The sequence below is a fragment of the Cavia porcellus genome, unplaced genomic scaffold (genome assembly GCF_034190915.1).
Source record: "Cavia porcellus strain 051 isolate PalLab524CR breed Dunkin Hartley unplaced genomic scaffold, mCavPor4.1 scaffold_13, whole genome shotgun sequence".
Classification (NCBI taxonomy): domain Eukaryota; kingdom Metazoa; phylum Chordata; class Mammalia; order Rodentia; family Caviidae; genus Cavia; species Cavia porcellus.
This window is the reverse complement of record NW_026947496.1, coordinates 65,902,905-65,927,216: the sequence shown is the minus strand read 5'-3', so window position 1 is coordinate 65,927,216 and position 24,312 is coordinate 65,902,905. Positions and strand designations below refer to the sequence as shown.

At 37.8% G+C, this 24,312-nt stretch overlaps 1 protein-coding gene across 10 annotated transcripts in view; it reads right to left on the bottom strand.

Annotated features, from left to right (window-relative positions):
* Grm7 (glutamate metabotropic receptor 7) overlaps window positions 1-24,312 on the bottom strand; it is an 808,103-nt gene that overhangs the window by 245,195 nt on the left and 538,596 nt on the right. For all 10 annotated transcript variants that reach the window (XR_010051296.1, XR_010051297.1, XR_010051298.1 and 7 more), the window contains one exon: window positions 17,125-17,264. Coding sequence is in view for 7 of the 10 variants with exons in the window: in XM_063260312.1 (XP_063116382.1) it covers window positions 17,125-17,264 (140 nt within the window). In the remaining 3 variants the exon portion in view is untranslated. The remainder of the gene's footprint in view (window positions 1-17,124; window positions 17,265-24,312) is intronic.

Here is a 24,312-nt window from a genome sequence, read left to right as displayed (position 1 = left end):
CACAAGAGTTGACTTGGAAGCAGTACAGTGGCGGATGTCTTTTGTCTTTTTTTTTTTTTTGTTTGTTTGTTTGTTTAGAGCAGGGTTAAAGTATATATGGGAAGGAATGTGATGAATGTAATCAGTTTACAGAGTTTAAAGGGCCTGAACTTACTTGCACACTGCTAAATGCTAATTTCTACTGAGCAAAAATGCCTGGACTGCTGAAATATATTCATATCTTCAGTGTTTTCTGTAGCTCACAGTCAGGAAGTGTGCATAGATACCCAGCTACACTGAGAATATCCTAAGAGGACTACATAAATATCTTCACTAAACATCCACATTAATAGAGTCCTTTTCCCTTCCTGAGACAGGTTCTCTCCACCAAGCCATTAGAAAATACTCTATACGAGGGACTCAGCTATACACAGTGATAAGGATTATCATTAAAGTTTAAAACAAGCCCCGATAGCTGGGTATTAACTTTCTCAATTGAGGAAACTTACACAATCTGTATGAAGCCTGGTTCTTATTATTTAACAAATCTGGAAATTTAACAGTCTGGAAATTGTGTGCATCTAATTTATTTACTGAAAACCATTTGTTTCAAATTAAAATATATATTTGAACTTGTTTTGAAAAGTTTGAAGACTGATGCATAAAGATTTCTTCTTTACAATTTAATCCTAAAGCCCAAAGGCCAGCCCATGTTTTCTCCCATATTTACCTCTGCATTACTCTTCACAGCCACACTGAACTCTAAGATACTCTCATTTTTAAATGTTTCATTTTTTATGAATGTTGTATTTCCAGGAATACAATTTATTTGAAATATTAGCTTTGTGTAACCAATTCTGGATCTTTTGTTAAATATGACTGTGGTTCATTCATTCTCAAAGTCTGGTCTACAACTAATCTACGTCAGAAGTACTTCTGGTTCTAAAACACTATTTCATCTGAATTACACTTTTGGAAGCAAGGGTTGTTGGCTTTAGTAACCATGCATTCTACTTCTGTGAATGTACAACAAACTTTGAAACTTGCAGTTCTAAACTCTACTCTCTCTCTCTCTCTCTCTCTCTCTCTCTGTGTGTGTGTGTGTGTGTGTGTGTGTGTGTGAGAGAGAGAGAGAGAGAGAGAGAGAGAGAGAGAGAGAGAATGTGTTCCTGGAAATGAAACTCAGGGTCATGTGCACACTAGGCAAACATTCTATCAGTCAACTGTATCCTCATTCCAAACATTTACATTTAATGCAATGAATAATTCTGCAATACAATGAATTATTGCTCACAAAGTATAACCAAGAAGAGAGAAATATCACATGTGGATAACTTTTTTTGTTGTTTCTTTTTAAAACTCCCAATTAACTTGTTAGGTGGATGTTACATAATTTCAGATGTTGAAGGTAAATCTCAGAGTAGTTAAGACCACTTATTAACACAGCTCTAAATTCAAAAAGTCTCAGTTCCAATTGTTTTGAGGCTTGTTTATATGTACATCCCATTTTCCTTTGCATCAGTGAAAAGGCTGGTGCCTTCCCTTTCCTATACACCATTCCCCCAGTGACTTCCTTTTCTTGTCCTACATCTATATTTTCCCAAGCTAGAACTTGGAAAATGAATGGTAAAAGAGGAGTGAGAAGCAGATTTTGCTACTTTGAGGGACTGCCTAACTGCTGTGGGTTTAGTTTTCATTTGGGCTATTTAGGTAGATAAGTTGGAATATCTGTGCTGCCTGGTTAGACACCATGATGGAACTGTCTTCTTTATTTTCCCTGTGACTCCTAACAGCTCTAAGAACAAAGGTCTGCATGCAGAAGTGCTTCAGTCACTATACTTTACTAATGACTGCATGCGTTTCTGACAGGCCTGCAATCCACTGTGTGCTGCAGATGAATGCATCAGGTCTAAATGAAGAAAAATATCAAGTAGTTTTTTTTGATGTTTCTTTCTAGGGCCACAGAAGTTGTCTTAGTGTCCAAGTGTCCAAAAGCAAGGGTTGGATTGAGCTAACTTTCGTGTGAATCTAACCATTCATTTAGCCAGTATTCCTTGTGTTTATAGAAAGAAGACACATAGAATGGTTACAAATGTGGACTCTGGAGTCAGATTATCTGGGCTAATTTACCCTCTCCCACACACACTTATAATCTGTAAAATTTCTATCATATGAAGGAGAAAAGCAGTTAATAAGTGGCTGTGAGGGTTAAATGAAATAGCACACAGCAGAGTGACTGACATAGTCGGCAATTACAGATGTTAAATTAAATATGAATACCTATTACTAGTTAATATCTCTTTAGAGGACCTCACGAGTGAGACACTGAGAATCCTGTTTTACATACATTATCACAGACTCTGGAAGGGATGTGCCTGTAGCAGGTGTTGTCCTAAGCCCACTTCAGCTGCTCCTTGGAGGCATTTTGTGTACATGCAGACTTGACATCCTAACTTTGCTGCAGGTATTCTCTGGCCATGTCAGGTGTCAGGGCTGAGGAGATAATGCCCAGGAATAATGCTTGAGAAGTAGGCAGAACAGCTGTCCATTTCCCAGCTTCCTTGCTCCTGTGCTGAGTGTTCTGAGCCCCTGCAGGACTCAGTTCCTGGCACCCAAAGTGACAGTCTTCTCAGCATCACATCCCTACTGGCTTCTTTCCCTTTCTCAACTCATTGGCCTACTTACATGTTTTCTGTGCCCATCTCCCAAACCCTTGCCTCATAATCTGCTTTTGGGAAATATAGAGTAGGGAAGTGTGAATATCTTCACTTTCAACTTGGCATCCTGAGGTTCACAGAGGTTTGTTGGACTCCAGAAACTTTGCAATCTTCCCCTGTGCTGGAGCTGTCTTTTGACTCTTACCATATGCTTCTGAGTACCATAGCATCACATGTGCAGTGCTCTGTGGATATTAAGGAAGGGTCCTTCAGGAATTAAGCAGAAGTTTACAGAGTGAAGGAACTTCCCCTAAGGGAAGACAGGCAGCAGAGGACTTACAAGTAGCCACATGTTCAAGAATGACACTGGGCTGTTACAGTGCAAACATGTCTTACACTAGCCTGTGGTTATGAAGGCTCCCTTTTCTTCCTGTATCCCAGGGCTCTAATCCCTTCCACCCTTCCACTTAAGGAGCCCAGGGCCTGCTCATGGTCCAGAAACTTACAGGTTAATTCAGTCAGGGACTTTCAGAACCCTTCTCCTGCAAGAGCTGATGAGTCTATTCATTAATCATTCCCCGGAGCTTCCGGAGTAGTAAATATTTGGAATGTACTCTTCTTGGCAAAAGGAAGAACACTAGCAAAGATATTTACTGATGAAATCCCATGCTTCTCTCTTACACTTTCCTTTTCAAAATGCCCCATTAATCTCTCAGCTGAAAAACAAATGTCTTCTTGATACATTGGCCAACATAAATTTTTAATGCCATAAACAATTACCCAGTCAGTGCTTTCCCCATAGCAAGAGAACTGATGAAACAGCCCACTGCTTAGCAGAAAAGACTTCAGCCTAAGATGGACAGAACTTATGGTCTTTCAATAGGTCAGTAGTTCTCTGCATTTCTCCCCAGCTGGCATGGAAATTCAACTGGAATTTCAGGGGGCCTGCAAATTCATGGTCACTGAGAAGAGTGATCCATGTGAGGTTCGGTGAGCTGAGCAAAGAAAACTAATTGCAAAGGAGGCCAAAACCACAACAGGTAGCACCTGGTGCCAAGCACACACTTCAAGGTAGAAGGTGATTTTTTCACACTGATGAATCCTCTTTGCTGACACGTTGGTGAGAAAAGTGCATGATGACTGGTCACCAAGGCCCCTTCGGTAATCTACCATGTTCTATATTAGAAGGTGGTGTGTACCAAGGTCTTCTGAATATTTCTGTGTGTGACCATACTTTCACTTGAAGATTCAGGCTTTGGGGGAGAGAAGAATAGTAACAATTCCATGAGAAATGGCTGGAAGATGTCATATACAAACATTCAAAGCAGGCCAGAAAGGGCATATCAGTAAGAGGTAGTTATAACAATTTCTCCTTGTATGCATCACAGCAGGGAGAAGAAAGATAACTAAATACACACATTTCAGCAAGAACTAATCAAAATGAGAGGTAGATGAGTAACAGCCCCAAAGCCATATATATGGTGGAAGGTTTGCTTTTGAAGAAGTCACCTAAGGTAGCTAAACCTTTGGCTCTATAGGACGTGTAAGTATCATTTCTGAAAACAATGATTTTGGATCATAATTAATCTCTCTATAGTCATTCTGGAAACCAATTGGCCTCCAGAAGTAAGATACAGGTAAGATATACCAGAGCTGCCAAAGGTGGCAGACTGTGGTTAATAATTCCTTAGTTTCTCTTTAAAGAAAACTTCCTCTCTTCTCTTATTCCACTCTTGGGATAAGACTGAGCCAGAAGACTCTGGAGAATCCTGGTGCTTAAACGGTGTGCATTGTTTTAAGCACAAGTCAGAGATGCTTTTGCCAACTCCACTAAAGACACTTTTTCCTCAGTGACAAAGTCCTGAGAAGCAACAACTGGTCCCAGAAAGCAGATGCAAGTTTTTACCACTAAGCAATTTCATTCTCAAGCACCAGTTTGGTGCCTAATACTCTGCTAGGCCCAAAGATTTGCTACAAATACCTTCATGAATGTGGTTTAAGAAACAATGGTGAAACCACATGAGGTGGCATTACACTAGGGAGACCAAGGAATAGGAAACGCTTTGTGTGAGTCTTCACAGATCAGACCGAGTGTATTTGGCCACCAGGATGAATTTCAACAATGAAATCTGACATTTTGGGTGATACGTACAAGATACAGAGAGCATGCGATAGATTCAACAGAGAAAGGTTTATGAAATAGAAGTATAGGGCTGGGAATGTAGCTCAGCAGCAAAAAGTGTCTGACTGCCAAGAGTAAGGTCCTGAGTTTGATTCCGGGTACCAAAAAGTAAAACAATTTTTAAAAAAAAGAAATAGAAGCATAAATCTGAGCAAAAGATCAAAGGTACTGAGGCAGAAGAAGAGAGGAGGAGCTGTGAAGAGTATTCATTCTCACCCATGGGAAGTTTTTATGATGGGAGTAATATTGTCCATTTGTGTTTCAAAAAAAAGGAGCAATAAAAATAGTTCTAGAAAATATTTATTATACTATTATTCAAGCACTTTTCACATAATTACTTTTTACAGCAATACTGTGTGGGCCTATATTATTACTAGCCTATTTTACAGATGAAGACAATGAAGCCCTGGGAAGTGAACTGGCCAAGTGGTAGTGTCAGCAGGAGGCAGATGGCAGGATTTGTATAAGGGCAACTTGCTTCCATGGTCCAAGCTTTAAACCTTGCTCTGTTTAGGGTTGGTTTTCAGCCAATGCATTCTAGTATTGGTGTAATAATGCCTCTTTATTTTTAAGACAGAAAAATTAGGTAGAGGAAACAGATTCAACTTGGGAATGGTCATATGGAAGAATCAGTGGTACTGTCTGTTTTTAAATGATCCTATTAGCCAATGTAGCTCTGGAAGTTTTCAAAAACACGTTTAAAAAATATAAAGCCCATAAAGGGAGGCATTCCACAGAAGTTCCTAAATCTTAATATTACATTACTAGATAAATGTAATAAAGTGCTTGGGAATGAAATCTAGGAGGCAACTCAGGGGTTTAGTGTAGTGTTTTCAGGCAATGACTATAAAGTGCATCAGTCAGTCTGCTCAAAATTCTTTACTACAGACAGTCACTTCAAGTGGCAATGATGCTCAATTATGTGACAATAACAGTGTCAGGTAAAACGGAACTATTGGTTTTAACCCTTCTTATCACACTCCTGCCTCTGTTGATTGAGCCCTGTGGCCTGGCCTCTACAGCCAAGGTGATCTATATTGTCAGTGGAAAAAAATAACTAGCCGAAACATACACACAAATCTTGTAACTCGCTGTTTACCAACTTTGATGCTAGCTTTTCATTGAAGCATAAATGATTTCAGGGCAATTTCAAAAAGCCACTTACCTCTCCAATTCTCATCCATCACCGTGGTAAAGCTCGCTTTCAGAGCATGATTTCAAACAGCAGGCATCATGTTCCCTGCTAAGATAAAGGCCTTCGTGTCCTATTCAGTCATTGTGAAGGCTTCTTACAGTATCGCCACACAATAAATCAAGACCACATTTGTTATTTATGAGAGATGTAAACCTCTTTGCATTTCCCCACAGCATTCTTTCAGTCTCCCGTGTTCTGAGCTTGTTACTTCTTTCTCCCTGTCACCTTTGCTAGGTAGAGCAATTGAAAATCGCCCCTTCCATACACATAGTTCAGTGTTCATTGAGAAAGTCATGATTTACATCTACTGGTCAGATGGCTGTGTTTGGGTGTGAAGTTACCTTCAAGACGCAAGAAAAACTGAGGTGGCTCAATGACCCCCACCCCAGCCTAAGGCTTCTCTTACCCTATTTACCTAGCAGAACAGAGATTCTCATTGGGCTTCAGAATTAGGCTCAAGGAAGATTTAGTATTAAAAACTCACTGAAAGTACTTTCATTCTTAATAATGGCACGTTAGCTTGAAAAGAGGAGCCAGACCTTATTTTCAGGAATGGAAAGCACGTTCATAAATGGGTACAACTGGGATGGGAGGGCAGTATTTCTCTGAATTGTAGGTGTTTTGAGAGAAGCCATTTGTAGATATGGGGGTACATAGTATGCTAAAATGAAAGGTGATCTGACCAAAATTTTCCTAGAAATAATTGTGTCTCTCTGAGAGAACAGGGGTGTGTGTGTGTGTGTGTGTGTGTGTGTGTGTGTGTGTGACTACAGCCCACACTTAGGACGTGAGCGTTGTAATTTGAGCAGAGGAAGGCTTTGGCAGCACCAGTTATAGGACTGGTTTACTTAGTGATAGGACTGGAATAACATATGACTCAGAGCTTGTGCCCTTTGACTCAAAAAATAAAAAGACAGAGAAAAAGTCATATAAGTTTAATTTTTTTCTTTTTCTTTTTGAAGCAGTCTCACTATGTAGTTCAGGGTGGCCTTGAACTCAATATGTAGCCCAGGCTGACCTTGAATTTGCAGCCATCTTTCTGCCTCAGCCTCTTGAATGCAGGGACTACAGGCATATGCCATCACACTTGGAAAATAAGCTTAATCTTCCTCGTGGACTATGATAATAGGCAAAACTTTCCCCTCAGTATAGGCAGAAATAAGGTCACCAAACAGTCCCTCACTAGGTGGCACAAATCTCTACTGAGGGTGACTATATGCAGCTGGTATATAATAGACTAAAAGATTCAGCTCAGTCCACCTCCTTAGAACTCTGCAGCTTAACAGGTTCTGTAAAAGAAATAATATGATTTTACTACCCCCAAAATTTTTTGCCAAAGAAGAAAAGATGACGAATATATTTATGCTTTTCAGGAACTTCCTGAATGCCTAAATATGTGGAAAAAATATCACTCCGTTCTTAATAAAGTAAGTTGCTATAAGGGTAAATAGCTTCTTTTTAGAATAACTGGTACATGGGTAAAATTCTCTAATAAAATTATTGTTTACTCAAAAGACTTGCTTTGAAACTCTCCTTTTTATGCCCAATAATACAAAACTGAAATACCACATACTTTGTCCAGTTATTACTAATCTTTCTTCATTAAAAGAAAGGCCTTAATCTAAAGGCCCAAACTTAAAAATAACTACCCTTAGCTTGCCTCACCTAAGACACTAATAAGACTCTGTCAAGGCAATATTCTATCTTCTGTAGTAAGCAACAAATGTAAATGTGTTTTCTCAAAAGGCTACTTAGGCAGCTTTTTCAGGGAGCTGTTTTTAGCATTCCACATCCCAAGTTATTAACTGCTGTGTTCTATTGCTTCATTGTATTTCACAAATGCAGAACGCTAAAGCTCACTTTACTAAATACTTAGTATATATGGAGTTGCTAGTTGATAGGTACTTGATGTTTAGCATTTTGAGGAACTGTCTATATATTTTCTGTCTCCATCTGCTTTCTCATTTGAAGAGATATCATGCAACGAAAGCAGGTTATTCAGGAGTTTTCTAGGTTAAAACAGAATGAAAGATGTTGGCTGGGGAAGGAGGGACTGAAAAACACTGGTTAAAAGGACTTCACGGAAGGAATGAGATTATAGACCTTAAAATAGAGATAATCCTGTATTAATCAGAAGAGTTGAATGAAATCATATGGGCCTTTCAAAGCACAGGGTCAGAAAAAGAACTTAGCAGACACTGTGGTCTCAGTGTCTCAGTGTCTGCTAGGTAACTTGGCCCACCGTCGTGAGGTTTGGAGAGACAGGACTAGGATCACAGGACAGAGAGTCAAGGCAGAGTCTAGATATACAGCTCTGCCCATAGCTGTGGGAAGTGAAATGGGGACCTCATTCTTATGACCACAAGGAACTGAATCCTTCCTACAAACTGAATGAGCAAGACAGAGATTCTCCTGACAGCCTCCAGAAACAAAAAGCTCTGGTGAAACCTTGATTTTAGCCCAGTGAGACCTATGTTGAACTTCTGACCTACATGACTGTGAGATAATAAATATGTGTTGCTTAACTGTGTTATTAATTATGTTACTAATTTTGTAGTAGCCAGTTTTTTTATAGCATCTGAAGGAAACTAATATAAAAAAGTGTTGCAAATCTTCTATTGAATTAGTCATCTTTCCCATTGCAGACGCACAAGATCCTTAAAGGAGAGGTTTCATTTGTCTCCTGGTTTCAAGGGATTTGGTCTGTGGTTGGCTGGCTCTAAAGGCAGAAAAATTATGGCGGAGAGAATATACCCAGTTCATGGCACCAGGGAAGCAGAAGAGTCCGAGAGAAAGGGGTCAGGGACTAGATAAAGTACCCGAGCTCACACTATGACCTACACAGACATACCTGGAAGTGCCCTCCACGAATCCCCTGCACAGATATAAAATTGATTCTATCAAGTTTAACCATCACACCTATATTAGATTTAAGTTTATTTTATTTAACTTTATATTAAGTACACAGGACATGTGTTCAGGGATTATTACAGTTTGGACCTTAAATGCTTCCAGATGCTCACATGTTAAGACACAGTCCTGTGGCACATTGCCAGGCAGGGGAGCGGTTAAACAGTGAGGCTTAGTGCGAGGCAGGTCCCTGGGGAAACCCACAGGAAAGTGATTCTGGGTCCCAGGCTCTCTTTTTCTTTGCCTTTGTTTCCTGGCCATCATGAGATGAAAAGCTGGTACTACTGTACTCCTTTGCTTTAATAGTCTACTTCACAAGCCCAAAAGACATTGAGTTAGCTGATCACAGACTGAAACTTCCCAAACTATGAGCCAGACAAACATTTCTATTTTGAAGTCAACTATTTCAATCATTTTGTTACAGTAATGGAAATCTAAAGAGACACTAAATGTAACTAGTGGCAAAGGCAGGGCTCTAGTGGTGACCTTTTAATACAACCATCTCCCCATTATTTGAAATATTTAAAATGTAATGCACATATTTCAGTCATAATCAGATCATGCTAGAAGTTTTGGTTTCTCAAAGCAAAAAAGTTAAACAGTGGTTCTAAAGCTATTTTTACTTTCATAGCTGTGGGTTGGCAATAAATGCTTAGATTCTCTATTAGAATAGTGTGTTCTCTAAACTAATCCATCTTATTTATTTTTCATATATATTTTGTCTGAGTTTAAAGTACAAATAGTAATGAAATTCACTCACAGAACATGGAATATATTAATAAATACAAAGTGATTTACTTGAATGCCTGCAAAACAAATAAGAATTTATGAGGGGTTAGGTTTCTCTAATGTACACGTTTGTGGAACCATATTGGTAATTATAAATACTATTAATCTTCCAGACATTCATAAAAAGAACGAAGCTATACACCATTGATTACTAGAAGTGGTGCTGACACAACAAAGGGAAATTTGTTTCTTTCATTTCTAATATGGTACAGAATATATCCAAACCCTTGTGTATAAATAAAAAGTGTTTTATTCAAAGCAGTCCTTGCCTGTAGGCAGCAGGCCTTTACGGAAACTATAATTGCATACTTATGAGTGTTTTGGGTCATTAATTCTATTGATATATTACTTGGTTGTTTTTAGAGACATACTTCCTGAGATTAAAATAAAACAGTCAGGTATATGCTCAGACCAGATTAGGTGAAACAAGTTAGAGTCTACTTTAAGTCTAGTTTGGGCGGACATAAAGAATGCATGTGGGTGTCAGGAGGACTATATTTAAATGCTAGCTGTGTATCAGGCAATGGGGAATGGCAGAGTCTGCGGTAAGCAGGGAGCAAGTGGCTACTTGGACTCATTCAGACCTCATAATATACAAATAAGGTCATGATATTACCAGGCTTGGTCATTCAGAGAAAATTGAAATATATACTTATTCTTATGAAATTTCCTGATTTCTAAGACATTGACAAGTAGGTATGTAAACACACTTGCAATTTATAGTTTGAGATCTTTTATCTCAGGCCACCTGACAAATGGAAAAAGAATATAATATACACTGTTTTAGGTTTGTAAATATCCTTTGCAAAAGTTTAAAGTTCTACAATAAATATTGTGAAAGGGAAAGAAAGTGCTCAAAGAGAAAAAACTGGATGGAGAAAAATATAAGAAGGAAGGGGGTGGGGAGTATATACACATACAAACATGCACAAGATATCTACGATATTGTACTACTATTCCTATTAGTTATTAGTTCATGGAAAGAAAATGTGAGTGCTTATATTGTTTGATCTATTTTGAATGCCTGTGTCTTATAATCTGAGCAAATATTTTGAAGAAACAGTATGCAATGTAGTAATCATTGTTAATTCTCTATCAACTTGTTTTGAAATCCTGTATTATTTTCACTGTTTTGTTTTCTTTTAATCTCCTTAAAATAAAAAAGCATAAAAAACACACATTAAAAAGAAGTTCACAGTGGTAGAGATGCTGACAAATAGAAATAACTCTTGTCACTAGGCAAAATGCCATCATTTCAAAGCTCTTCCCTGTTCAAGTTCAAAGATCTGGAAACCAGGTAGAGCCATGACTAGAGGAGAGATCCATCTGTATGCTTCCTGCTTTGACTCTTTTCTCTAAGGCAGCTTTAAAAGGGCAGAGAAGGAGGTGGACGACATAACTAACTTCAATGATTCCATTATTAGTTCACTTTAGCACAGAAAAAGGAGCCAAGGACTCCTCTACTTGATCTTTAAGAGCAGTGATTCTACTTCAAATTTTCAAATAGCTACTGAAAGGATTCTAAAAATAAAAATAAATGGGAAAAAACTAAAACCACTTATTTTATCCCTTTTCCTCATTTTCTTCTGCCTTATCATTCAAAGGTCAAAATAATCTATTTTTGAAATTTTAACAAAGCTGTATTATAAAAGTATATTATAAAAACTATATTATAAAAGCTATATTATAAAAACTTGGTAAACCAAGTTTTTATGTAGTTCTATTGAGGCACACATAATTGCTGACTGGGATCAATCTATTCATCCAGCAGACACTGGCAATGCTAAATAAAAAATGGCAGTTCTTAATTAACATATATAATTCAATTGTCTGTGTTTCTGCTCATTTATCCATCTGTTTGATACTGAACAAGCTATTTCTATAAGCTAAGCATTATGCTAAGCACTAGGGTAAAAAGAAAAACAACTCTACTAGCATTAGAGATTGACATTTCAAGCATTTACAGATCATGTGCTAAACTAAAGATGTCAATTATTATTATCATTGCACTTGTGTCTAATAATTGTTGAACATTTACTATGTGCCAGACACTCTTCTGCATCTGTGGCCTCAAAATGGCTCCTTGTAAAACTCAGGGCTGTAGCTATCTTCAGACAGGTTTAGTCTGAGTGGCAATCTCATCACTATGGCCACCATCATTGATTTAGACATAACTGCTTGCTATCTTGGGAACCAGCCTGAACACATGAAACTAACAAAGGAAACTCGGGTACTCTGTTCCCGGGGCAAGGAAGAGCGGTTGATGACTGCAAGTAATGCCTATCATTGAAAAGCATTATGGAAGCATGTTCATTACACACACTTCTATCTGTCAATATTTCAAAATCCAACAAATACATACTATGTTAGAAGGTATACACAACACGGTGATTAAAACATGGATTCTGTGGGTTTATAGCCTCTAGAAGTGAAGTGTAAATTCAGTAGAGCAGAAAAGATCAAAGGAAAACTTAATAAGTCCTGCAAACCTGAGAGCATCAGCGATGTTTGGTTCCAAAGAATGACAGAAAGCTGAGGTAATGGAGAATCTGAGTGTTCCAGAAAAGGTTAACATTCACTTTTCTAGTTAAGAAACATGCCATCCAACTGTAGGAAGCTCACCATTAAGAATACCTTCTTTTAAAAAAGAAGTTCAATTTACATTTTGGTACTTTAAATAATTTTGTTTGTTTGGATTATTAGAATTTGGGGCATATATGAATTTTGCAATTCAGATAATTTAATATGATGTCCCAAAAATCACCTTCATCTCTATTGTACATAATATTAAAATTTACAATGTACATGTAGAAATTTTTGAACCATCCATAACCAATTTGCTTCCTTTTTCTCTGACATATCTCCATGTTGAAAATTTAAAATAGCATTGCATTATTCATTCTAAGGAGTTTTTTCTTGTCTTATTCTAGGAAACTACTTATCCATTTCGAATATATCTTAGTAGTTTTTCCTAGACCAATGCTTATCTGCGGTCCTATAATGCAACATATCTCTTATAGGTCCTTTATTGTAGCCTGCAGACTTGGTAAGGACCTGTCGTTCATTTCAGTGTCCTCATAGACTTTGATCCTGTCTGATACTGCTGATGATCAATGAATATCCATATCTTTTTGGCTCCTTTTGTCTTCCTACAGGAAGAGTACTCTGTGAAATCTCTTGAAAGTAGAAACTTAAAGTAGAAATTAAATCAGAGTTTTTTCTTTTTCTTTTTCTTTTTTTTTGTCTTTTTCATCGGTACTGGGGATCAAACTCACGACCGCCTTCTTGCAAGCAGGTACTTATGCCGCTGAGCTAAATCCCCAGTCCCCAGAGTTATTTCTTTAAGAGAAGCAATTAGGAGAGTAAATAGCTTTTACTAGTTCTAATCTTCATATTTCTTATTTATGTTATACAGAATATGCTGTAGTCAAGGAGGACTCAGGGATCCGAGCTACTCTGCTGGCAGAAAGGGTGCAGAAGATGTTTCAAAATGACTGCACCGCTGGGCACCTCAATTCCTGAGCATTGTGTTTGGTGTTCAACACTGGGATTCTGAGAACCTAAAACTTTCTTGGCTCAGGGCACATTTGCAATTATTGAGCTCAGAGAAAGCTCTTTGGAAAATTTCATTTGCAAGAGGAGATGTAACTGGGGATTGGAAGAGTACCCCTGAGTCTCTGTAAATGAGAAGTATGTTCCTTACTTGAAATGCTTTGTTTTGTTCTATTAATGAGAAGAAAGTAAACTGCAAAGGCAATGTCTGCCCAAATTTCACTCTCACAGGTATTTCAACAGAATCACAATAATTAAAGTAAGTAAGAACAACATGGGTGGAATAGTGTTGGACAGATACTCATCAGTGCTTAAGGTCCCCGGGTCATGGAATCTGAATCTCCAGGTGAGGGGTGAGTTGCCCTTCTAGTAATATACTTATTTTTCCACTTCACATGACCCAGAATCAAAATAACAATGTCTACAGCTGATTTCCTATCAAGGCCAGTTATGTAGCTGGTTGTGGGGCCCAGGCCTACAACCCGGGGAGGCTCAGGCTTGAGTATCAGCAGTTGAAATACACTTTAGGCAACTTCACGAGAGTCTGTGGCAAACAAAATACAACAACAACAAAATTGAAATACCTCACTCTCTCATCTTTCTGAAAAATGGCCCTGTTAATAATGGCTCAGTCTTTCATTTCTCTAATTTACATGCAACACCAGACATAAACTATAACATATGTCTGAGGTCTCGATTGGACCTGTCTGCTCATCTAACATACTGTTCTCAGCATGCAAAGTAAAATGAAAATGTCCCTACTTAATGACTAGAGATATACACCTCTAGTCTATCTTCTACAAACTCAAAAATCTACTGTATATGGTTGGCCCAACTCTTTAGGAAAACCAGATGTAGAATTTCAAATTGCATGCTATTTGGAGCAATTCCAAAGGAACTGGTCATCTTTTGTGAGGTTTTCAGGGTCTGGGGTCCTCTGCTATGCTCTCTTATCTCTTCCTAATGAATTTAAAGGATATTTATGGTTAACAATTCACATTTTAAAAATAACTATAATTGCAAACTCTTGTCTGTGTTACAGGCTTGTATCTACTTCATTTTTGGTGTCTGTATGTGTAACAAGTCTCACAGTCCCGGATGACCGTAAGATTGATGTTTTTGCCAGATTCCAGGTGATTGATATATGCTGGAGCTTCAGAATTATATATAAATTTATATGTATCATTCAAAATCATGCATACAAACATATGACTTTAGAATGAACTGTATCTCTAGCCCTATTTTCAGTTTTTGTTTTGACATGTGGTCTCACTTAGTTGCTAATTTTCCCAGGCTGGTTAAAAATTGAGATCCTCTTGCCTCCACCACCCAGAGTGCTGAGATACAAGTGTGCACTACCACACCTTGAAATTCACCATTTTAGCCCAGCAACTGAGGTAGACTCTTGGTTCCCTTCCCAGTCCCTCTTTCCCCTTCTGATTCATTATCTTCCCAGCAAAGTAAGTTTTATTCCTAAATGATGCAGTCACTTCTTTATTCATTATCTCTTTTAGTAGATTTTAAATTCACTTCAAAATAAAAGCAGCAAGGTTTACCACAGTGTACAAGGCACTGCATTAATACAGCTCTTATGTTGGCTCTGACTACCACCTCTCTTTCTCGCTGATTGCTCTGTAGCCTTTCCAGCTCTTGGATTCCTTAGTCACTCCTGCCTTTTACAGTGGTAGCTTCTCCTTCAGTGGATCCTTTGATCTCCACTGCCAGTATTCTCTCTTCTACTGTCTCTTTTGTTACACTTCGGAAAAATTACATATGTGTCTGTTTACTTGTGTACCTGTTGATTCCATGCTAGATAATCAATGGCATGAAAACAAATTTTATTTGTTTCATTCTCCATTGGGTATCACCATCTACAGTGCTTTTATATCATAGGTATTTTAACAACAACAGTAAACAAAATTTGTTGAATGGTCAATGAAATACGATTCTCATGAGAGATAAACTAGAAGCCAAATGAAGGAAAATAAAATCAACGCTGATACTGATTCTTAAAATTACTGTATCTGAATGATTAAAAGGATACTTTTCAGGGATATTGTCAGTTTTAAGTAATACAATGAAATAGTCATTTTTAGTAATTGTTAGTTTTTGGGTCACCATAGAGAAGTGACTATACTGAGACCATTTAATAAGCTTTAGGTTTTTTATTAGCTTTAACAACTATCTGATAGGATTAAGATTTATTAGCATTTAAACATGATTGACAAGTTTTAAACTGGCAAAGAAAGGGATGTTTTGGCTAGCCTGTGGAATAAACTGAGATTCTTTGGGTTTGTGTATCTTCTAATTAATTTGTCAAATACCTGTATGGCTTTCAGTGAATTCAGCTAAAGTCTTTATGGTAAAATTAAGGACTGTAGATTTATAATGACTTACTTCCTAATAATTGTTCCCTTTTTTCTTGTAGGTGTATCAATTCTCATTGATGTCTTTCTGTATTGTATAAATGGAACAAATGTCTATAAGGAATGTTGTAAAAACGATTATGTTGCATATATATAACCCAGAATATATGTAATATGCAGTTAAACTTACATGTACTTTGAATCACAAATTAAAGGGTTGGAAAAAATTAAAGTGATTAAGGATGCCAGATCATATCTGAGGTTGATAAATGCCAGTGGGAAATACTCTTGTATATGGACAAATTATACATGTCAGAGATTTAATTTTGGGGTTGCATTTTACACTAAAAAAGATGAATTAAGTAGCCTATGTAACCTACTTGGTTTGTAATAATTTTTGTGCACTCCTAGTACTACAGAGACGTTGACTTTGTATATTTAGTCTTGGAACTCCCATTTTTGTATCACACAAACAACACCAAAAAATAAATACTTTGGGTATGCTGGCTAGACTATACTCCTATGATTTTGCTTTTGAGCACTTCACCTTAAATTTGCTTTTTGGCGTCTTGTTTGTTTTGATTCTATATTTGCTTTTCATTTACAAGTTTAGTGAGCCTTAGTTTCACAGTAGCTGTAGCTGATCTCAAGCTTTGGCTTTTCATGGCTTTTCCCAGCCGTGGATGGCACTGGCCCTTGTTTCACCCACTCTTTAAATCCAGATTCCCGCCTCTTAGATTCAACCTTAATGATTGTTCATTTGGCTGAAGGACGCGTGAGAGAGAGAAGTTTACAGGTGTAAGCAAAACCCATGCTAGGGTGATATGCAAATGATGGTAACTGGCTTGTGGTAGGTTTATGACTTCCTGTTTTAAATCAGGAAACATCTCCACCTTCCGGACACTGAGTCTGTCTTCCATGGCCAACAAGACTTGTCTTGAATGCCTACAGCACCTTCTAACATATAGACTGATAAAGGCTAATGACAAATCGCTGGCTTTGGAGGAGACAGAGAAAGGCTTTTCTAGTATAGTGACTGTGATGGTTAATTTTGTGTCCTGACTGGGCCAAATGGTGTTATTCTAGCTGTAGGGAAGTTTCTGATGTGATTATCATGTGAATCAGTATAGATGGAGCACAGGAAAGGGCCCATCTTGATGTATGAGTCTCTATTCCCCTCAAGGCTCAAATAGGACAAACAAGTGGAAAAAGGTAATGCTGACATTATTAAATCTCACTATAAACCAAATTACTCACTAAAAGCATTATAAGAAAAAAGTCACAGCACCATCAATAAAAAAGAACGAAGGGAGAAAGGAAAAGAGAATCAAAATTCTGACTCAGAGAAAAACTTGAAAACGTGTTATAAAAATCTTGTAAAAGTTCCATAACATTGTGCATTCACTTATATATGTGCAAACACATTTGTCTTACTGAGGAAATTAAAATTCACACTTTTCATTGAACAAGGGAAGAAGAACAAATGGAACTCACATTGAGCTGAAGCTCATCTGTCCACTGCCCAATTAGACGATAGCCTGGGTTGCTCGTGTTTGTGGTCTGGTACTGGAAGATGTCGTAGCGCCCAGGGGCATCGCCATTTTTGTTAAACATCACTGGAGTGCCAGCGCTACCTGGAGAAGACACGAGGAAGATAGATTTTATAGTAAAACACGATTCCTTCCACGTCTCGTACTTTCAGTGAGTCTGGAAAACTGCAGAGAACAAGATCAGTAATATTTGAATTGCTTAAAAAGTTAATCTAAAGGGTCCTACACTTTACAGAGGTCGGTTATAACCAGAGCCTGAGTACTACTTATATAAGGTCCAAAGACCACATGCCTGCCTCTTTTGAATAGTTCTATGTCTCAACATGTGTTAAAACTACTTTTCCTACTGTAGAAAAAGCTATACATACTATTTTTTTGCCATTAAGTCCTACCTGCTACTGCTAATGACTACTTTATCTGATGGTCATTATTATTTTAGTTTTTATACAACACTAAATTATTGCCAATAAGAAATAATTTAGATTGTTGCTGTTACAAGCTATGTACATAACATAAACATATATATGTATACATACACACATATACTATATATACATACATACATATATATATATATATATATATTGCATGTACATACATATATTGGGTATATATGTGTGTGTACATAAGTACATATTATATATATGCATATATATATATATATATATATATACATATGCACACAGTGTGTGTGTATAAGGCTGGATGAGTGAGAGATCTTTAACATTAAATATCTGAGAAAACATACATAGAATGCAGTCTTAAATTCTGATTATTTTTAGTAATGATTACAATCATAAAACATTAGTAACTGAGTGCTATTTCTTATATGGTTCCATAGAAACAGGAAAAAATACCACTGGGCTCCTAGTACATATTTACAAATTAATATTTGGTTAATATTCTTACTAGAAAACAACACTCTATTTCTTGTCATGTACAAGTAAATTTATAGGTTATACACAAGTTAGAATAGAACTGTGGATAACAGAATTACATTCTGCTATTTTTTTGTGACAGAGAGAAATGCAGTAAAATGTTAGGAAATGAGTATGAAGAATTTTGATAATTGCTCATTATAAACTTAGGCAATAAGGTGGCAGAGCTCTCAGAAGGTTAGCCTTGTTTATAGCCTCTGCAGAATTTGGACCACCATGAGTGTTTGGTGGATAGAAGAAAATATAAATGTGTCATGGTTGGTTAAGTGAGGTATTGAGTTAGGTTCTAGAGAGAGAGATTCAGATTGGAAATGTGAAAAGGTGTATTTTGTTGCACACAAGTTGCGGAGCATACTCACAACAGGACTAAGGGGAAGGGAGTGAAGGGGAACCCTGAGAACGTAAGTGCTCAGGCAGAAGACAGGAAGCAAGAGAGACAGCGAGGAGTCCTGGAGGCCAGAGATGGTGCTGGTATGCAGGGTGTGACCAGGCAGGTTTCCTGTGACATGGCTGGATTTAGAGAGTACAAAGCTAAGCATGGAAACTGTGCAGTGTATTGCTGGCCTTACCACGCATGTAGCAGAAGGACAAAGAAATGGCCCAGTGGTTTAGAGCACAAGACTCCTTAACTCTCTAGAACACAGATATAGGACCTGGATGGAGACTGCCTTAAAGTATGTAAGTCAAGGCCAACAAGACCAGATAGGACAACAAGATGGACACCACTCACTGAATGAAAGTTATAGCAGTATATTAACTAAACAGGAGTAAGTAGCTTAAAACAGGTTTTGCAAAAAGAATTTAAAGAGTGCATGATATTGATGATGGTCTGACATCAGTGATCACTCAGTATAAGAAAGAAATTAAACTAAGGAATTAAAGGTTCAGAAGAAGGGCCAATGGGCTCAGTTATATAGGCATACGAAGCTGCACCTTGGAGCTGAAAGTGACCGTACAGGAAGTAAAGCATTCAGTATTAGAGATGAACTGGAGGACTAGGTAGGGAGCTACACAGCATTCTATAGTTACTGGTGGCAGAATTTTAGGACACCACTGAATATTAAAATGCAACAAAAGATTTGGAGCTCAGGGCAAGTTGAATGACTATCTAATTATCTCCAAATTCTAACCCTTGAGACTGTGAATGCTACATTTTATAGCAAAGGGGTTTTTGCAGGTGTAATAAAAAATCATGACATGGGAGATCATCCTCTGTAGTCTGAGTGGGCCCAGTGTAATATGAGCAAGAGAGAGGAAGGAGGACTCAAGGTGGAAGAAAGAGATGGGATCATAAAAGCTAGAAGCTGGTATTGAGCAGAAGGCATCTCTGGTAGGATTGCAATAAAGGCCTGGGCTCTTTGGTGAAGACAGAAAAAGGAGCCTCTGTGTGGCTATGAGCACAGCAGTTTTGTGACTTGAAGCTGAAGTTGTGGTTTTGATACCTGTCTCTGTGCAGACACCACCATCCTCCTGGGGCAAGCTGCCACGTAAATCCAAATTCTCCTGGTGGTCCACTAGACCAAACCCCTAGCAACAAGCCCAATGTCCAATAAATCAAGTGTTGACCTTCACTATGGTAGAGATGTGAACCCTACCCCATAAAACAGCAGTTGCCCCATATTCAGCTGTGACCCAGCTCTGGACACTTCCATTCCTGCAGAATGGTTTCCTCCCCCAACACTTGTAATAAAGTACTTTCACTTTGCACTAATCTTCTCTAAGTCCTCTTTCTCTTTCTAATCAGACAGAGAGTTAAGGATGAGTCTGAGGACTCCGAAAACCCAGACCCATAGGACATGTAGCACTGGTATGGTTCAAGGCATGGGTCATGAACTGAGATAACCTCCAAAAACTAGAAAAGACAAGAAAGTGTATTTTGTCCAACATCTCCAGAAGGAATCAGCCCTGCTTTCATCTATGGCCCTTGGAACCTGTCCTGGACTCCAGACTACAGGACTTGAGTGGATACATTGGTGCTATATAACCCAGTTGATTCCCTGTAACTTCTTTTTAGTAGGAGGAAATCAATATAGAGCAGCAGGGTACAGAATATAACACTTGCTAACTGTACAGGTGAGAAAGCAGACTTAGGTGCTTAGGAAGAGATGCTGGTCCCAGTCACTCAGCTGATTAAACCAGAATAATGGTAAGTAATTTACTTTGGAGTTTTAAAACTTTTTTTAAAAAGAAAAAAAAAAATAAAAGTAGCAATAAAAAGGTTGGTTTAGTTACAATAATTAAGGCATTGTGCATTGCTGTCTTTATGGTAGTTATTCAGAGTACAGGATACAGGCGTGATAACTTGTCCAAATAATATTAGCACAAACCTTTTTTCAACAGCTGAGAAACTAACTGTATAACTATCTTAACTATCTTGTGCATAAATACGTATTTTTTCTTTTTCCATTTCTGTCTTTGGAGTCTTTTAAAATGTATGTAAAATCCAGGTTTATGTGTGCCGTTGTCCTTAAGCACAGAGTATTCAATTTCATCCCATGGATCATCACTTATAATACATTTCACATAGGGTTGGGGGAGGGTTAACTCTAAGAATATATATATATATATATACATTGTACAGACAGACACAGTTGTTTGACAACTGAGTTCCATTTCTGCAACTAAGCTGTTAAATGAACTGGTAACTAAATGAGGAATTGCATATAATACATACCTCACAATACTGAGGAAGCTTCAACTTGGTAGCTTTGCTTTTATTTGCATAACTGTCACATGCAGTACTGTAATATATAACAGAATATAAAACTATAGTACTGTATAGTACAATGAGCAAAAACCACATTGCTGTTCTGTAGAAGAGGTGACAGTAAGGCTTCACTGCTGCTCATGTTCCTGTATTTCAAAGTCCAGATGTGGGTTTTAAGTCTGAGTGGTGGGTTATAAATCCAAACAGTGCTTTATCTGTATTTCATTCTGGGTCTTTTACATAACAAATGCTTAGTACATGGTAATGATTATTATGTTTTCTGATTTGGAGAAAGATACTCAAATTCAACAAGCTGGCATTGAACTCAAGGTCTTTATGCCTCAGCCTCCCTAATTACTGGTTTTAGAGTCACATACTACTGACCCTGGCTTTGTAATAATTCTTCTTGTTTTTATTTTCATTGTTGTTTTATCTGCTGATATGTTAGAGCCATACAGATTCATGTGTTACCTCTTCTACTTGGTAGCTAATTAAAATTTATCTTCCTATACAAACGATTTTTTTAAACAAACAGCAGGATGGAGCCCATTTTGGTAGTGGTCACTAATCTCCTATGAATAATTTGAGTCAATGGCCAAATATATGAGAAGCCAAAGGTGCTATTTCAATATGTATCTCTGTTTTTCCTAGACACTATCCCCAGTGATACACCCACTTTATCATGATAGAAATCTCTCAAGCCCTCAGTGTCTAAGAATAAACACAAACTGGACTTCTGGCAGATTGAAGAACATGGCAGATAGATAGCAGAGGCTCTCTAAGATACCCCACTTAAAATCCAGGAATGGTGTGGTATGAGGAGTCCTAACGAAGAGGAGATACAGCCTGCCGACCCAGGAATGAACTAAGCTAAGAGAAACCAACTGGAAATCCAATCCTGGTGCTATAACAGGAACAGATAAAATCTCAGCGCAGAAGCTAGAACCCACACCACTGGAAGCTGCGATTTGAATTACCTGCTGCTGCGTCCAAATCTTCAGGGCAGGGAGAGAGACGCGCAAAAGCTCTGAGAGCAGAAATCTGCAAATGGAGTTGAGAGCGGGACTAGCAGGGAGTCCTACACAGACTTGTGGTGAGTGAGGGGAATGGGGACCCTTTCATAGAGTAGGAGGCTCCAGCAAAGGACATATTGGGACTGGGCAGACTTGCCGGAACAGGGCGCTGCAGTGACATTAGTGGCATATTCCCCTTTCAAGCAGGATTGGTGGGGAGTGCCTGGCCTGTGTGAAGCTGCTGACTAAGACCCAGTAGGCTCGCCCAAACCAGGTCCCAGTGCCTGGAGGTGCACCCTAGTGGTGAAGCCTTTGGTAGGTTGACTTGGAGGGGCGGGCCCAGCAGAGGCTGCCGAGGTCTGTGTCTCCCTAGTACCCTGCAGTAGGCAGGAACACCTAGCTGGTGCAATTCAAACAAACAATAACAGAAAAAGAGAAAAAAACTGGGCCTCCTACATTCGCTTGTATGGAAGGAACAAAAAGTATGGGAAGAGGAAGCACAAGAAAAGGTCCTGAGTCCCCAATCCTGAGAACACTGATCCAGGAAAAGGAAACGCAAAGGAAGACAGAAAACATTCAGTATCAAACACAGCACCAACAGACATAAAGTGATATCTCCAGAGGCTCATAGACGAGTTTAAAAATGAAGTATTTAACGAAATAAAGCAAGATACAAGTAGAATAGTTAGAGAAATGCTAAGCACTGTCCAAGAAAAAACAGATAGTGGAATGGAAGAACAGAAAAAAAGGGAAGAATTGTTTGATGGAGAAAATAGAGAAAACAAACAGTACGTGAAGCAGGTTCAAAGAGATTACCAGGAAACTAAAAACTCTATCAAAAGCTGGCATAACACTTGAAAGAAAACTAAGGGTAGATTATCTGAATTGGAAGGCAGATATGTAATATGGGAGCATGAAATGAAAAACTTCTTAAAAATAACAAAAAAAAAAACCCAAACAGCAATAATACAAAGACTAGAAGATAATAAGAGGATCTATAACTTAAGAAGTAAGAACATAAAAGAAGAAGTAGGGACATAAACAAATGGACTACAAAAGCTATTCACAGAAATAATTCAAGAGAATTTCCCTAATTTAGCAAAAGGTAAAGATATTCAGATGTATGAGGCATACAGGACCCCAGCCACCTACAACCCAAACAGAGCTACACCCAGGCATGTAATAATCAAAATTCCAGAAATCCAGTATAAGAACAGAATACTAAAAGCCATCAGAGACAAGAAACAGATCACTTACAAGGGAACACCCATCAGAATTGCAGCAGACTTCTTGGCACAAACCATCAAATCATGAAGTACATGGGGGAAATAATTCAAGCTTTGAAAGATAACACCCTCTAGCCAAGATTGATATATCCTGCACAACTGTCCCTAGAAATTGATCGAAAAACAAGATGCTTCCAGGTTAAAGAGGAACTAGGGGAATTTGTAACCACCAATTCAACTCTACAGAGAATACTGCAGGATATTCTAAAAAAGGAAAATACCAAGACTTCAGAAACAGTGGCAGAGAGGGCACAATGAATGGAGCAGAAAGCAAAATGAAGAAGACAAACTGACAAAAACAACAGAAAAAGAGCTCAACAAAAATGCGGCAGAGAAGATTGGATGATAGGAACAGTTATTTTGGAGAAAACAAGACATCATAATAGCTAGTGCTGATTTAGTATCATCTTGCTTTTAAGTCTCATCTGTTTTCTGTCTCCATCAGTCTTAACAGGTTGTATCTTATTGGGTTTTATTATATGAGATAACATAAACAAAAACTTTTATAGACAAGGAGATTATACAGAAACCATTGTTCATTTTCTGATAGGCGGTTCTAAATACCCTGTAATACTGTCATTCTCTTGAATGGTTTTTCATTGTCTTGATATGTTTGGTGCTACAGTACACGAAGTTATACTCAAAGATTTCAAGGAAAGAGACACTATGGTAACTACTTTTATGTCAGGATATCTTGTGGTGAAACACTATTTTTCTTAAATGGTTATGCTTTGACTTGTGCTGTTTTGTTGTTATGCACTCTTTTATCTCAGTCTCCTTTTTAAAATTATTTACTTTTTTATTTTTATCTTTTTAATTAAGGGAAAAATAAAAAAAAATAGCAGGATACATTATAGTAACCCACTTTGATTTCCTACTAACTTGATTTGAAACCCTGTATAGCCCTCACCATCTTGCTTTGACTGATTTTCCCCTATTCTGCTTTGCTTGATAGTAACAAGTTCAAAAGTATAGGCAAAACTGTAAAGACAGTAAGATTCATTATGATGCGCATTCCAGTTGACTATTATCTTCTTTTAAAGTCCTGTAATGTCTCCAATATTTTGGTGTTATTCTTTATTGTTTTATTCAATTTTATCATAAATGATGATATAGGCAATTCTTTTTAAGATAGCAAGAGGCAGTATGGTAACCATTGTTGATTACCTCGTATTTTGTTTTTACATT